This window comes from Theropithecus gelada, chromosome 4 (genome assembly GCF_003255815.1).
Source record: "Theropithecus gelada isolate Dixy chromosome 4, Tgel_1.0, whole genome shotgun sequence".
NCBI classification, from domain to species: domain Eukaryota; kingdom Metazoa; phylum Chordata; class Mammalia; order Primates; family Cercopithecidae; genus Theropithecus; species Theropithecus gelada.
In genome coordinates, this window is record NC_037671.1 from 156,289,731 (window position 1) to 156,306,930 (window position 17,200).

At 35.2% G+C, this 17,200-nt stretch overlaps 1 protein-coding gene across 6 annotated transcripts in view; it reads right to left on the reverse strand.

Moving 5' to 3' along the window:
- MED23 (mediator complex subunit 23) overlaps positions 1–17,200 on the reverse strand; it is a 60,643-nt gene that overhangs the window by 30,191 nt on the left and 13,252 nt on the right. For 3 of the 6 annotated variants that reach the window (XM_025382556.1, XM_025382554.1, XM_025382553.1), the window contains exons 8-16: positions 16,764–16,833; positions 15,332–15,444; positions 12,876–12,971; positions 12,302–12,319; positions 7,038–7,238; positions 4,991–5,134; positions 3,575–3,720; positions 2,337–2,582; positions 1,280–1,422 (exon numbers count right to left, since the gene is read on the reverse strand). In XM_025382556.1, coding sequence (XP_025238341.1) covers positions 1,280–1,422; positions 2,337–2,582; positions 3,575–3,720; positions 4,991–5,134; positions 7,038–7,238; positions 12,302–12,319; positions 12,876–12,971; positions 15,332–15,444; positions 16,764–16,833 — 1,177 coding nt within the window. The remainder of the gene's footprint in view (positions 1–1,279; positions 1,423–2,336; positions 2,583–3,574; positions 3,721–4,990; positions 5,135–7,037; positions 7,239–12,301; positions 12,320–12,875; positions 12,972–15,331; positions 15,445–16,763; positions 16,834–17,200) is intronic. The other 3 variants (XM_025382558.1, XM_025382557.1, XM_025382555.1) reach the window with 1 other exon arrangement.

Consider the following 17,200-nt stretch of genomic DNA (forward strand, 5'->3'; position numbering starts at 1 on the left):
GGTACCAATTAGTAAAGGCTATGCATTAAAAGATAGTTGAAGAAAGTCACATTGAGTAAAATATAAAGATTCGATTGCGAAAATACACACGCACACACATACATATTCTCCACATTTTCTTATTTTCTACTTTAACAGTAAGGAAAAATTCAGATCCTAACTATAATATCAATTATTTTTTCCTGGGACTTGGCAAGTGATAATCATGTTTATCTGGAAAAACAAAATGAGACAAGATACGAAAAAGCATTAATCTTCTCAATTCTGGTATCTTTTATTTTTAGACAGTTAATGTTCCATACCTTTTGAAGTATGAGGTTCACTTTTTAATACAAAAAACTGTATTTTTACACCTGCCCTTGTTTCCTCCTACCCCCGAGAAAGTTTTATTCAACAATCAGTTATCTAGGAAGACTTACTATGGTTAAAATTAAAACTATGCTGTATTCATGAAAAGCTGGAATTACGATGAATCAGAAAAACACTTCTATATTAGAAAGTATCTATTATTTTAGAACTACATAATAAATAACAGACATTATAATGTATCTTCTGCAATCTAAGAAAATTCCTTCTTTTTTTTTTTTTTTTTTTTTTTTTTTTTTTGAGACGGAGTCTCGCTCTGTCGCCCAGGCTGGAGTGCAGTGGCCGGATCTCAGCTCACTGCAAGCTCCGCCTCCCGGGTTTACGCCATTCTCCTGCCTCAGCCTCCCGAGTAGCTGGGACTACAGGCGCCGGCCACCGCGCCCGGCTAGTTTTTTGTATTTTTTAGTAGAGACGGGGTTTCACCGCGTTAGCCAGGATGGTCTCGATCTCCTGACCTCGTGATCCGCCCGTCTCGGCCTCCCAAAGTGCTGGGATTACAGGCTTGAGCCACCGCGCCCGGCGAAAATTCCTTCTTTACTGCCAGTCAGCCTTTTGTATGCACTGGAGGACAGCATTACTGCATCAGGCAGAATCCATTTGCATGAGGACAGGGACCATGTCTATCCTTCTCACCACATCCCAGGCACCTAGCACATTAACCTTTTCTTACCACTTTACTTAAAAATGCAACAAACCCCCTCTCCCACCCTCAAACTTCCTATTCTTTTTTGCTTTATTTTTCTCTATAACATGTATCACCTGACATATTATATATTTCATTTATTTAACGTCCCCCTCCATAAGCTCCATCATAGTGGTGACTTGTTCTCTGCTGTGTCCCCGGAACTAGAAAAGTACCTTTAGAGTTAATGAATGGGTTAATAGTTATAAACACCAGAAAGTCCTGTCTTACTGATAAATCCTTTGATGCCCAAAGACTCTATTTCCATATAGACCAATAAACGACTGTAAGTTTCCACTAAGGCTGGAGCCAAGGCCACACTGGACTTTGCATGAGCAAGTTTTATCACCCTGGTTGCAATGCTGTGAATAAGGCTGAGGAGAAAAAAAGGGAAGAAAATAAAAATCCATATTTTTGACATAAACATAGGCGCTACTCAGAAGTAACTTAGTATAATTTGAACTTAAATGATTCAAATGAAGTTGATTCATTTAATGTGTTTAAACTGTGCAGGACACTTGGTAAGGATGCACTGCACAACCTGAGACTCATTCCGATTTCCATGGTGCTTTCAATATGCACACGGATCCCCCTGCTCATGGGAAAACAAACTTTGGGTTCAACTTATAAGAGCAAGCTTGAGAGATTTTGGTTACTCAAATGATGCATCAAAATACATTTGGGAAATTAAATAACTTCTGTCACAGATTTACTTTAATACATCACAGCTAAGACCCAAATGTTAGGTTCTAATGGGGCTTTGCTCAAATCTGTTATACATGCAAGTGAAGCACATGTGTAATTCTATCACAATGGTTACCATTTGAAAAAGAGCATAGCTTTACCAGAACTGATGCTCCACTTGGAGGCCCACAGACAAATTCTCTGTGGCCTATACGGTGGTTGTTTTAAATTTGAGCCAATACTTAAAGGCTGAAAGACTAGTAATAAAAAATCTGGATTTCTAGCCCTTCTCAAAAATGTTGGAAGCTCTAGCTACACTAGTCCTCCTTCTTAACTATCTACAAAAAACGAAAAAAAAAAGTGCAAAAAATTTTTATAATGCTTATCTCTCATGGAGAGATTATGACAATTACTTTCTTTGGGTTTGTTTATCCTAGAATTCCTATAATAAAAAATATTTACTTTTGTAATAAAATAAAGCTTTTTTTTTTCTCTAAATGTACCTGACTACGAAAAATTACACACATAAAACCATGAAATAAAGGTTTATACTATACTCGTATCAATTCCCTGACATGGAATCAAATTAATAAAAAGAACATACCTCATTTTGGCATGAACTGTCAGTGAATCCAGGAGGTTCATAGGTAAGGGGGTAATAGATCCTGAAGCCATACAGTTTGTTCCAGGGAGAGGTATCCTCATAATTCCATTTCCATAAATAGTTTCTACCAGAGCTCCCATGGGTAATGTAAAACATTCTGAATTTGTAGAGTATGCATTACACAATAGAGCAATCTTATAGTCATTCATCTGTAAACTTTTATTTCTCAGACTCTGCTGCAGGAACCTAAAAATTCATGTTCCATTAAAAAGAAAAAATGAAAATTACTTCCATAATGTTAATTTGTATTTTTTTAAAAGTTCAATTTTATGCAATTATTTATTAATGCTATCTTTGTTCCTATACGTATTCGAGTTTCTGTGTGAAACGTATAGTGGGAATACACATAGAAGTTGGGGTAGTGTTTCAGAAGAAAAATAATTTTAAATAAACAATTAATGGGTATCTGTTAAGTATGCACTACATATACAGCCACCATATTAGGCTAAGTTTCGGAGACTAAAGAAATAACTCACAAGTCTGTGAACCAGGTTTCTACTTATTACCTGTCTGTATAAACACAACAATGTCTTCATTACAGATATCACTTTGAAAAGGTGGTTAAGGGGTATCTCATAAAATGAAAACCAAATGAAATATCAAGTCTGACTCCCCTGCCATATCCTATGAAGAGATGTGGCAGTCTTTCTCAGAAGTTCTAGGTGGGAAGTTAGGCTATTCCTAGCACCCTTGACTACAATACAATACAATACTATCTAAGAATGGTATCTTCTTTGAGTCATCACAACTTTGGAAGAGATATTAAGGGGCATGCCAGCCAGATCAGCTCAATCATTCCTGGCAGCCCACAGATGAATATCTCAGTCAGTTCATGCTCAAGTTCCAAGCACTTGAGAAATTCTGAAACATTTTTACATTTATGAAACTTGATATGCTTTCATTATATTAATAACTTTATAACATATACAACTGAAGATCAGCCTTGAAAAATTTTTTGTAAAAATCTATACATAAAAGCAAGACTAATCTTGTAGCTGTTTCCTGATATAGGTGCTGGTCAGATTCTCTTGCTATGACATATATCTCAAGTATTTGCCCTTATCTATAGTGGGTATGGGGAGATTTTCAAATTTCACACAAACACCGAGACCAATATTAGTCTACAATTCGCTATTAATTAAACAAGAAAAATAAGTATCAAGCAACAAATAACTTACTCATGGTGAAGTCTCAAGGAATGAGGTATTGGAATCTGTAGCTTGGAGTTGTCATTTTGAGCTTTTCTATTGAGATGAATCCAAATACAAGTCATTGCAAAGGCATGGGTTGACTGGGGTTTGTTAATATCAGGAACTGGAATATACTGAAAAATAACAATTTGAAAAATAACACAATAGAAGAAAGAGAAGAATTAAATAATTATGTGTATTTTAGTAATCAATTTCTAACATAACTCTTTTTAGCATATCATATCTTACTTTAGCCCTGATAATTCAATAATACAAATCAGAAGGTCTAACAGCCATAAAATTTTGAAATTATTACAAGGTGCTTTACTTGGTATATGTTTTTACTTAAAGTAACACAAATTCACAGGTGCTTTGTCAAGCTTTTCCTACTATCGCAGAGCATTCTCAAGTAAAAATAATTTTTTAATTTTTACTTTTTAAAAATTAAAATGCATCATCATGAAATCATACTAAATGTGATAAATGTAACTAAAAACAAGACTTTCTAAAAGTCTCATAATAATTTTTAAGAACATATAAAAATCTAAGAAATATGCAACCTAAACGATTATCATTAAACATATTGACTATTAATGGGTAAAATGATATGGGTGTCTGGGATTTGCTTGAAAATTGCCCAACTTTAACAAAAAAGATAAGGAGGACAAAGACAAAACAACAGTATTTCTTGATGATGGGTATAATATGGTGGGGTTACAGCTAGTGCATGGTGGGGTTACTGTAACCCCACCACGTTATATCCATCATCAAGAAATACTCTTGTTCCATCTTAAAATTTTCTGGGCAGATCACCTAAGGTCAGGAGTTCAAGACCAGCCTGGCCAACACAGCGAAACCCTGTCTCTACTAAAAATACAAAAATTAATTGGGCATGGTGGCATGCGCCTGTAATCCCAGCTACTCGGGAGGTTGAGTCAGGAGAATTACTTGAACCCAGGAGGTGGAGGTTGCAGTGAGCCGAGATCACGCCACTGCATGCCAGCCTGGGTGCAAGAGTGAAACTCCGTCTCAACAACAACAACAATTCATAATAAAGTACTTCTAGAAAATGGCAATCATCAAAATACATCACATTTTACTCAAATATCTTACATGATAAAACACCCAGGGGACATACTGAGGCTCAACTGCCAAAGAAAAAATAGCTATTAATAGAGACTGTTATCTGGCCATTCAATGATGTATATAGATTAAAACAGTTTTCATCATTTCTAAAACTGCAGACCTACCTAGAATGTAGAGAAAGAGCTTGCTACACCTAATACTCAATTGTGATTTAGCATAAACTTTAGAAATACACAAAATCACACTAAAGTCCTTAAACATAAATTAGACATAATTTACTCATCACACTGTTATGAATAGTTACTCAGTGAAGCTTACTTCTTTTTCTGGGTATAGCAAGTCGAAGAGCTTCATCACGGGGAGAAAATCAGCTAGTGCATTTTTCTGAATACTTCCAGAAATGAATTGCAGGAGAACCCACATAAGATGATCTCTGCCTTTAATCAGTCCTCGCCCTGCTAACTATAAAAGATGTTTAAATATACATGTATACGCTGCTACTTAAAGAGATGAATACAGGAAGTTTTGTTGTTGTTGTTGTTGTTGTTGTTGTTGTTGTTAAGGAGAAACCCTGGTTCTTGCTCTCAGAAAGTCAGCATCTAATTTTGGCACTTAGTAATTACTTAGTCTCAATTCAAGACACACCATGCAAAACCTGCTAAATTATTTTAGTATTATATGTATGCTTATTTCTCCTCCTTATTATCTCCTTATATCTCCTCCTGCTCCCCAAAACAACTATGCATATAAAAAATGCAGTTTTAGAACATAGTCAAGTTGATCATGTGTGCATGAGAATCAAGTTTAATATGGGATAATTCTTATTTAAAAAATCTCATCAAAACCTGGGGAATACTCTATCATACCAAAAGGATTTTTTTTTAAATTTGAAATTATCATGGACTGGTTATCATAAAATGCTTCCTGGTTTTCTGTACATTTTGTTTCTTATTTATTTATTTATATCTTTTTAGAATAAGGATAGAGATGGGGTCTTCCCGTGTTGCCCAGGCTGGTCTCCAACTCCTGAACTTAAGCGATCCACTGGCCTCCGCCTCCCAAAGTGCTGGGATTACAGGAGTGAGCCACCCCGCTCGTCCCCGGCCGGTTTTCTGTACATTAAACAGAAACTAATGGTGGTTTCTGGGAGAAGGTGGTTAAAAGGATTTTAACAATATTTACGAAAAATTTTCCCCAAGATAATCCATGCTGTGGAGATGTTATATAAAACAACATTTATTTTATTCCCATTCAATATGTCTAAAATTTTTGACAAAAAACGACTTTTCCCACAAACTTAAGTCTTCCACTTGTCTCCCTTTTTCGGATTCATCATCCTCCCTTCTATTCATTCCCAGAGTAGGAACCACTGAGCAAGCCTAGACTCCTGCTACTCCCTCTATTCACTGTCAGTCACCTAGTTCTATTCCACTTCAGTATCCCCCATCTCTGGCTCCTCCTTTCTGCCCTGGTTTAGGCCTTTAGCACCTAGCCCACTGCAGTATCTCTCACTGATTTCCTTGCCTCCGGCTTTGTACCTGTCCATCGCTACACCACCTACTTTCTCCATGTGGACACTAGCATTTTTCCAACTTGCATATGATGATGCCATTCTCCTCTGCATTGCCTCCAAAACAAAATCTAAACTCCTTAGAACAGGCACATGGCCATTTAAAGTTCTCTATGTCTGCTCTTGCTTTCCCGCCTTCCTTATCTCACCAACCATTTCCCCTTTATATTTTTATTTCCAGTTCTCACACATCTCTATCCCTTTCTAAATGATGGTCTTATAAGTAGGAAACACTTTTCTTTTTCTCTTAGCAAGTTTCTATTTGCCCTTCAGGTGTTAGCTTAAAGATCTCTTTGATACAGCCACCCCTGATATCTCTGATAGAGACTATTCCTTTTTTTTTTTTGACATGGAGTCTTGCTCTGTCGCCAAGGCTGGAGTGCAGTGGTGTGATCTCGGCTCACTGCAACCTTAGGGACTATTCCCTTCTATTTGTATTGCAGGGAAATGTGCTTTCATTATAATAACTATTAAGATATAATCATACTGTTTGTGTGTTGTGTGTATATATAAAATATCTCCTCCTTTAGTGAGGTGCTTCTTGAGGATATTACAGTGTCTTTTCATCTTGTATCCGCTGGTGCCTGCACTGGGAATACATAGGATGAATGACTGAATCCTGTTTTTACAGTGACAAGAAAGTAAAAAGTTAAGAAACTATAAAAGCAGTGAACAGGACAGAAATTAGGGCTCAGAACTTCTGCAAGTTCTAAAATCACTAGGGAATGCCCATAGCAGTCTAAAATCCAGTAATCAACAGGTGAAGTCACTCCGACCAAAAGATTTAGTACATACCTTCTGATGAAGAGAAAGCACCATATGTGGAAAACTTGCAAACTGGAAAAGCACAAAGAAAATGAGCTGACTTGAGAGATGTTGCCACAGGAGTTGGCTTGTTCCCCCATCGTCAAACTTCTCCTCGGTCTCAGATCGCTCCATGGCATAAACAACCAGATCCACCAACTGGTCCTCCAGCACAGGGCAGCGCTGCTTGTGCTGTAGGGCAGAGATTAAATACAGTATTCCAAAAGCCTCTCGGTTAGTTTCAGAAGTTACCAGTTAATGAGCATTAATTGTAACAAGAGGCTGAGAAGCATGGAATGAAGTTGAACTTAAGAAGTTAAGGTTAGATTTAGTCTATTAAAGCTGCATCATGTTCTATTATCATACAGGATACGTTTCAAGAAAAAATGTTCTTAGTTTTCCTACAAAACAGACTTCCCATTAACTTTTGACTTCCACTATGGACATTATTCTTTCAATTTGACAAAGGGCAATGCATCGTAGAAAATTCTGTTATTTATCCTTTGGAAAAAGATAACATTTTAAAGGGCATATGAAACAGGGATAGCAGTATTAATTTTGCAATCTAAGTCAAAAGATGAAAACTCTGGATTTACAGGGAGCAAATATTGTGACAGAACAAATAAAGCAGGTATGTGAATCTCTTTATTTTAAAGTAACCCCTATAAGTTTACACTAACTTTATATACAGAGGTATACCTAAATAGCTACCAAATTATTCAACATCTGTTTTCAATGTGTGGTATTGGTCCAGACACTGAAATGGAAACTTCTTCCACAAGGGGAAAAAAATTGATCTCTGTTCTTCCTTCTTGGAAGCCAAACATAATGCAGCTTTAATTTTAAATTAGACCACTTTAAAATCTAAAACAAGAAAAAGAATTCAGTTTAAACACTAAAAATGAGAATGCAGCTTCCCTTTCTAGAGGCAAAAAGATCTGTGCTTTTAAAAGTGATTTAAAAACTATACTTTTACCAAAAGAAATATATTAAGCCATGTTTAAGCCATTTTCATATTTCCTTTATAAATATGTCATATGACTTAGTAGCAGGCAGTTGGAAGCCCTTCTAGTGAATACAATTACTAATACAGATCTTTCCCCCTAAACTTTAGGTGTGATTATCAGTCTTTTGCCATGAAAAAGGGATATGATTTTTTCAAATTTAGGGAAAAAATGCAAAATGGGGACAAATTTGGAAATAAACAAGACATAATGAATAGCATCCCCTCTTTTGCATGCTCTTTGCCAGCTCCAAACTTGTAAAGCTCCAATATAGCTGCAGTTTCTTAAAGCATGCAAATAAAACAAACATCTATCCAAATGATAAGCATCAATGGTTGTTTCATATTTTTTCCAAAAACACAATGCCATGACCACAGTTCAACCACATTACAGGTTTACAAATAGCAATATTAACACCACCAGTTGAGACTACAATACTTTTCCTCCAAATGTAATTATCATTATGAAGCAGAGCAAAGTGCAACAGACAACACTACAGACTATTTCTTAAATCAGCATGCAAAACTACTGTGTACAGGGCTTGAAATTCACTAGTTCTGCCAACCACCAACAACCTAAGAAATGTGTCAGACAACACAAATTTAGAGTGAGATCATTCAAAGTATACAGAGTCAGAAAAAATTGTGAAAAGAAGTAAAGCCAGGATTTCCAGTAGGAATTTTTCACTAGTGATGGGAATTTGCTTCCAGTTTGGAAACTGACCAATTTGTCATCTATTTCTCCATCCATAATGGTCTTCCATCAATCTGCTTTAGGAAAAAAGAGCAAACTAAATAAAATTGGTTTTTAGCACCTGAGTCATTTTGGAGTTTCCCTTTTTAGTATTAGCTATTTAAGAAAAAACTGGATTTTCACCTACATATTTTTAGGTATGTAGTGACTGTCATACAGTTAATGATTTTAAAAGGAAAGCAAAAATATTACGATTTTGACAAAGCAAGAACTAGGAAATTTACAGTTAAAGCTGATGTTCTTTCAACACGTGCCATGACCCTTAACTTTTCTGTCAAAAATTAAGTCAGTCAGGAATCTCTACGGTACCTAATGCTCCAGTACCTGAATATAGCAGAAGAGCTCTCAGGATTAACTATAAATTTCCCAGGTGGTTTTAGTTAAAGCCAAGGATATTTCTCAAATCAAGTTTAAAGACAGCTTAAATATGTTGCTTTATCTGCAAATTTTGGTAATATCAAAAAAAAAAAAAAATCTGAGCTACAAAATGATCTGTACTGCTACTTCAGAATAATAAACTGCTTTAGTTTTCAATTATTTAAAGACAGGCACATTAAAATTAAGACTCTCTACTACATAGCAGATGGTTTTACAAAGTGGAACAACCATTTGTAAAGCAGTTTCAGAATCTATGAATAAAAGTTAACTGTCAATCACTAGGCTAAGATAATTTCATAAGCCAATGGATGCTATGCCTGTAACTGTTCACATCTTGTTTTGTGAAAGCTTTGGTGAATTTAAGTCTTCAAAACACTGACATATAAAGTTAAATTTGTTAGTGTACACCATAACTATATGCCTATTTAGTTAAAACCTGTTTTAAGACTATTTAAATTCAATATTTTAACAATTCTATTTCTACTTAGTAGCCCAAACTATACTGAAACTTCATTTAAAATTTTCAGCTTTGATAAAAGCTAAAAATCAGGCAAATGACATTAATAGAAACATTAATATTAACCCTTGACCTATGCCTGATTCCTTCCCAGCACTATTTCAAATGACAAATGATAGCACTTTTCAGTCTTAGCATCTCATATCCTATATTGAGTAGTACTGGACACTTTTCATGTACAGTTCTCATAATGCTTTTGCAGCAAAATTTTAACATACTGTACTTAGGTGAGCTTAAATTAATTTTAAATTGTTTCAGTGATGTAAATCAATTTTAAAATAATATCTATTCAGGCGAAGTTGGGAACAAAAATTCCTTTCAATGTCATTTTCTCTTTCAAAATCATATTCACTGCTTTAACCGAGAAAGTTACCAATAATCAGAATAATTTCAAAGAGAAACTTACTGATTAACATAAGATCAAATGAATGATGAATACTTCACTGTCTTATAGTAGCCAAGGCTGATACACCATCATGTAAGAGCCTGAGGAGTGTATCTGTTTTACAGTGCTTTTATTTGGCAGAAAGAATACAAACTTGTGTAAGCACATAAAAAACAAGACTTTTCCACTGTGAGTTGAAGTCTAATGCTCCATCTTGCCGGTCACGGAACTGGGCTATTTATGACTTGCTGAATGTAACCAATAATAGCATAAAATACAACCCAATTCCTACTGGAAAATGTAATGTGAACAGCTCTTAAGGTTTCAAAAGCTATGAGTAAATTATCACATTGCTAGAGAAAGGACAAGAGAGTATAGTGTAGGATGCAGTTCTGTAATGATAAAAGATGTAATACGATGATTTGGTTATCTTTAATCATATGCTTCTTATCCTGTGTGTTCTCGTTTTCTAGTCTACTTTCCAGTAGGTAAAAATATCATGTCAACTGAGCATATTATCTTCTATCTACACAACCCTTAACTAAAGAGTTTTCTATGAAAACGATTACTGATGAATTGTGAATTTTTGACAATGTTTACACTACAGTGGTACCAATACTAATAATGTTCTGTCAGCATTTCCATTATAAACTTTATTTTTTATGGATTTATGTCTTAGTCATAAACTTTTTAGGTTGAAACTTGTTATCAAAATGATCAGATCAGAAATACTCTCAATTGTTTCGTCAATTTCTAGTTTGACAAGAGCTGCCCGCCCCCAAAAGAAAAATGCTTAGGATAGCTAAGGATATCTGGGGGAAGGTATTTGCAGCTCAGATGACCATGGGTACATTTATCCACCAAACTGTAAAAAAATTGAGTCAAGTATGACTTAAGGTTCACTGTAAAAATTACTTTTAAAACATAGCATGAAGCATTCTTTCAAAGTTAACTGAATACTTACCTCTAATTCAATGAAAGTTGATCAGAATTAATGACTTGGTATTTAAGATGTTAAATTGACAGATTATATGAGGTAACTGTCAGATACTCTAGTGTGAAGCAGTTTCAGTTTCACATGTACAAAAGCTTGTCCAAACAAGGAAACTTGGCAAATTTTTCAGAAGAAAAACTTAAAATAATAAAAGAGATACTGCTACTAGGGTGAGGTTTGGCATGCAAAGTTTCAACACTGAGCAAGTTTTATGGCCAAGCTATATGTCCTTAAAAATAGGGCTTTATAAATGGAAGCACTGGCACAACCTTCACTATAGTATTGCAAACAGTAACGCTATTTTATATAACCTAGACAAGAACGTCTTTTTAAAATCAAAAAGCTGGTCTATTTTAATATGTTGGGCTCAAAAATTTTTAACAAAAATAATTGGAACCACTATTTTGTTTAAAATATCAAAGGTGAAAAGTCCTAGAACAGACTTGGGACTGTATAAGAGTTTGATTTATAAAGTTTGGCCATAGTGTTTTTCTCCCACCGCAGGTGAGCGTCAGTTGAGAGGAGCTCACTCTAGGAGGAAGGCACTTTTGGCAAAGACTGACAAAGAAGGGTGTTTGTCAAGCAGGTGTGGGGTCACCTAAGAGTCTGACATTTCTTAGTCAATCCCCATGTTTCCAAAAAAGCCTTTCCTGTATAAAGTTTACCACTCCAACTTTTAAAAGCAGCATATCTCTATTAAAGTGCCTTTTTTCTCTTTTTTGTGTTGTTTTTGTTTTTGTTTTAAGGCAAAGCAACGTAAGTATTTCTGTTGTTGTTATTTTTCCTTATTTGTTTTAGTAGTCTGGAAAGATAAAGGCCACCATAAATCTTTCCATCTCTGAAAATTCCACCAGGCTAGCTTTAGCCCTAAAGTAGGAAAAAGTAAATGGAGTGGGAAGGAAAAATAAATCATCAAAAAGTGACAGGCTTCACTGAGTGCCAGGTGTTGTCTCTTTGTTACCAAAAAAAAAAAAAAAAAAAAAAGAAAAAAGAAAAAAAAAAGAATATTAAAAAAAACAAACACCAAAAAAACAAAAACAAAAACAATCCACCAAAAATAACTCTCATATCCCAAGAAGAAATCATTTTTTAGTGGCCTTGGTCTCAGCATGGTCCTGCCAATTTCAAGCCCCGACCATACACGTATTCTCTAAATGGAATCAGTGGCTACAAAGCGGCCAGCGTATCGTTAGTCACAATACAACAGTAAGGTTGTGAACATACCTGAGCAATGTTCAAGGTCTAGAGCATTGGAGGATGGGCAGGACAAGACAGGACAGAACAAAAATAAAGGAAGAAAAAAAGAAAAGACAAAACAGTGACTATGAGGCCAGCCTCAAGGAACCCAGAGTCAGCACAAACCCTCCCACATGTTAAACCACCAAAAACAAGCAAACACACACCAAAAAAAAAAAAAAAAAAAAAGTCAGCAAGAAGGCCACGCTGAAGATACCAAGGGTTATATAAAAACAGACACCCAAACAACAAAAAAAAGTCAAAAATTATGGTTAAGTCATGTGTAGGTTTCTCTGGCAAAAGGTATACTTGAAACTGGCCTTATAGAAAAAAAAGCAATGCAAAATAAACCAACTTTAAAAATTTTTCTTTTTAGATTTAAACATTCTTAAAGTAATATATAAATGGTAGGAATAATACATTGTTTAAAAAACTATGTATATTTTTGAAAGTCACTAAGTAGTTTTTAACTGTTTTGCTCAGTTAGCTATAGCAAAGAAAAGAGAAAAGAATAGTGCAGATTCTATGCAGAATTTACTAGGTTTCCAGCATAGTACAGTACCTGCTTATTTAAACCTAGCATATTGCAGACCATATCCCTGGAATAAGGCTGCTCCAATACATATCTCAACAAAGCAGTCTGTGGTTCAAAGAGATCCTTTAAAGAAAATAAGAAAATCATTGCTTCAAGATCAATGTCAACATTAATCCAAATTATTAGAAATGAGATTTTAAAATCCTCTAAAGGCACTCGTTACCTTCACAGAGTAGGCAGTATCTAGTGGGAAAAAAATCATAGGATTTTAGTGCTTACAGGTCATCTGTTCCCACCCCTCATTTGCCTCATTTGACACCTGAGATGAAGCGGTTTGCCCCAAGGTCATACAGAGGGTAACAATAAAGATAACACTAGAACCAGACCTTCCAATCCCCCTTCCCCAGTGTACTTTCCACTATACTTTCCCTGAAAACGCAGAAGGTTTAAATTTTTTAAATTTTAGCATCTCACTAATGTCAATTTATATAGATTTTGTCCTAGGTGATCATGTTTCTTAGACATAAAGAAGCATCATTAATAATATCTTTGCTTCCTTTCTGTTACAACTTAACAAGTCAATTTTCTAGAAGTCTTTCTAGGCATGTAAGTATACAATTTCTGATAGTCAAATTCAGTTTATAATAAATAGTACTAGGCCGGGCATAGTGGCTCATGCCTGTAATCCCAGCACTTTGGGAGGCCAAGTTGGGAAGATCTCTTGAGCCCATGAGTTTGAGGCCAGCCTGGGCAATATGGCAAAACCTCATCTCTACAAAAAATACAAAAAACTAGCCAGGCATGATGGCATATGCCTGTAGCCTCAGCTACTCAGGAGGCTGAGGTGGGGAAGGTCACCTGAGTCCCAAAGGTCAAGGGTGTGGTGAGCTGTGATCATGCCACTATACTCCAGCCTGGGTGACAGAGTGAGAGCCTGACTTAAGAAACAAATAATCAAACAAAAAATAATACTAGAAAGCGACATTAAAAACAAAATCTTTTTCAGAGTTTTCCAAATGACAGGCTGAATGTTTATTCAATGTCTTGAATATAGACCAATCAATTCCCTATTTTCCTAATAAGATTCAAAAAACAGCTTTTTAGCTTAAAGCATATCAACTTTTTGAGAAGTAGATGAAACAGCGATAAGCCTATTTATATTTGTTAATTTTGCCTGCCCATACTTAAAAGATATTAATTTTAAAATATTAATTTATGTTTATTAAATAGATTAATTTAGAAGGATTTCATTCTAGTTTATTTTAACTCTTCCATGATGCTAGATGGTTTCTAAGTCATCTAATGGCTTTCTAGAGCACATCGTTTTCATTTCTATGTTGCTGGGGACATAACATTTTGATAGAGTTAATGAAAGTTTTTCTTCTTACAAACCTCAAGCACTGCTTGCATAAGGTTAGCTGGATGTTTTTAAATGTCTCCTTAGGTGGATGGACAGATAGAAAGAAAAAAACATCACTTTATATACCTATTTTTAAGATAATCTTTAAAAGACTATGCTATTGTAACTATGATGTAAAAACCTTAGAAACAGTTATGGCATTAAATTTCTTTTTTTTTTTTCTTTTAAATTCATTTCTATCAGCCTGTAATCCCTCTCTATTCACCCCATCTACCGGAATGTCTTTGTTTACTGTTTCTTTCTTCATTTTAACAGTAAAATGTCTGGGAAAGGGGTCGAGTACATAAACATTCACTTCAATGTGCTAATTTTAAAGAATTCCTGAGGCATTTTAAAACAGAATAACCAAAGTGACTGTTTTACGAAGACGTTCTTATAGCAAGAGTTGACAGTGTAGATATAGTTGTAAAAAGAGCAACTAGGCCCAAAAAATTATCAGTCCAGTCAGCAAGACTGCTCACTAATGCAACAATTTAGAAGGACTGGTGCCCCTTAAAGGGTATATCAAAATTTCAGTGATTTGAAAAAGCATACCCTCTTCCCTTTAGGGTCAAACTTAGAAATGTGACTTCAAATATAGTCACATTAGTCTTAAGTATCATTGTAATGAAGTAATTTTCTGTTCAGAAATGTAATCTAAGAAGAATGAAGACAGTTTCTAAATACTGTTTTACAAGTGTAAACAAAAACACTATTTCCAAATTTGGAAGGACAAATAACTTGATAGCACAGGTGTTAAGAGTGTAGATTCTGGAATTAGACTGAGTTCACATTTAAAAGCTCTACCACTTTTAAAATGTGGGGACTTAATCAAGGAATCAATTTAAAATTTCAGTTTCCCACCTCCAAATACCTTGCCAGAGGTGGACCACTGGGGCATAAACACCCACAATAGCATCAACCACAGGGTATATTTGGATACTAGAATAACATGATAAACTATAAGCTACCTTTCATTAAATATTTACTTCTTCAGATTATGAAGCAACAATTTAGCATCACACATAATCTAGGTTGAAGACTGTCAGATGGACTAAAAGTGTCATTATATTTAGCAACATACCTTATCATATGGCAAAAGGCCTTTCAAAGGAAAACGAAGAGTTGCAGGATCCAGTTTCCATGAATTACAAATGGCACCCGAGTTATTTACAACTGGCAGAAGACTACAGCGACCTGGACGTATCACAAAAATGTTTTTAAGTAAATGTGAACACAGCAGTACTTCATTCACTTCATAAATATTTAATGAACATATATGCTGAAATAGGCATTGGTTTGGTTTAAAAATGGCTTATAAAAATGTTTCAGTGAGACTGAAGTTTGGGAATTTTATTTTTAGTTCAGATAGTTGAAGATCAATTTGCACAGGCTTTCCGAAGTTGAAAATGTTGCATTTTGTCTAAATGTCTAGGGCAGAGATCAGCCAACCATAATCCATGGGCCAAATCCAGCCTGGCACCTGTTTTTATAAAGTTTTATTGGAACACAACTGCCTTTGCAGTCCAATGGCAGAGCTGAGTATTTGGAACAGATTCTGTAGCCTACAAAGCTTAAAATATTTACTAAATGGCCATTTACAGGAAAAAGTTTAAGACTGCTAGTTCAGTGTCAACATGATTAAACTTTATGCAGGATATTCCTAGAGGCCTTACATGTCACATATGACTATCAGCTCATACATCCAACTGCCTAACAAATATTGTCACTTGGATGTCCTACAAGCACCTCAAACTCAACATGTCTCAAATTCATCATCCTTCTCCAACCTACTTTGCTTCCATAATTCACTACATGATATCAATATCCACTCAGTTACAAAAGCTAGAAATCTGATAATTATCTGTCTAGTGTCTATTTAGATTATTTTTGTATTTTCAGTATCTAGAATAGCACCTGGCTCATAGGAAGAACTCAATATTTGATCACTGAATAAACAATGGTCTATATTTCCACACGGTTCTGAGGTCACCATGATTTCTAGAAATAATTCAAGAGGATATGTGGGCACTGCAAAAATTGCCAAATCACATGGTTATTTTTAAAAGAAAGTTCAGAGACTCTAACAAAACATGGGAAAATGGAAAATTAGATGAAAGGAAGAGCAAAAGTGGGAATTAGAATGGGCTGAGTGAGCTTGACACCTTCACGTTCTATAGCCACAGAGGGACAGGTCTGTTGAGCCTTCCAGCTGCCTAGAAATTCCATGGGGCTTTACTAGCTGTATTAAAATGTCTTTCTAATCACCAAGAAACTCACTTCTAGAATGGTTTTAAATGAAGATGAAACCCATTCCAGAGAGCTTCTTTTTCCTCCCTGTATTTGGCACACAAAGTAAGTGAAAACAAGTGAAAGACATTATATTAAGCTCTTAGAGAGTCACCAATATGACAAGTCACCAAGGCACATATTAAGAGACCATCCCTCAGCTTTGTTCAATAGTAAGATTACTAAAAATCAGGTACTATTTGGCATATTTAAAATTATAATCCTACCACAAATGGAGTTTATCCTTGCTGTGGGCCTGAAGGTATCCACAAAGTCTGATACTAGGTTTCCAAGTAACTGAAGAGAGAAAGAAAGAGGGAATTCAAGTAAATAAGTACAAAAGGAAAATTGAGACTGCCCCTGAAATATCGTGAACATTTACATAAAATGAGATAATATATGTAAAGATTTAGTACACTGCCCTGGCAGATGATAATTGTTTAAAGGTTAGCTCCCTTTTGCTTCCTTCTAAAAAAATCACTCACCAGTTCATCTATCCCTGAATTAAACCAAGTCACACCACCATATCCTTAGCTATTTGATGAAGCTGAGCATGTTTTATCACATGGCATATAAATTGTCTCAATGGAAATGCAGAGAAATGAAAGAAATACATCATGATTAAAAATATACATATTATCTAAGGATAAAGTCATCATTAAAA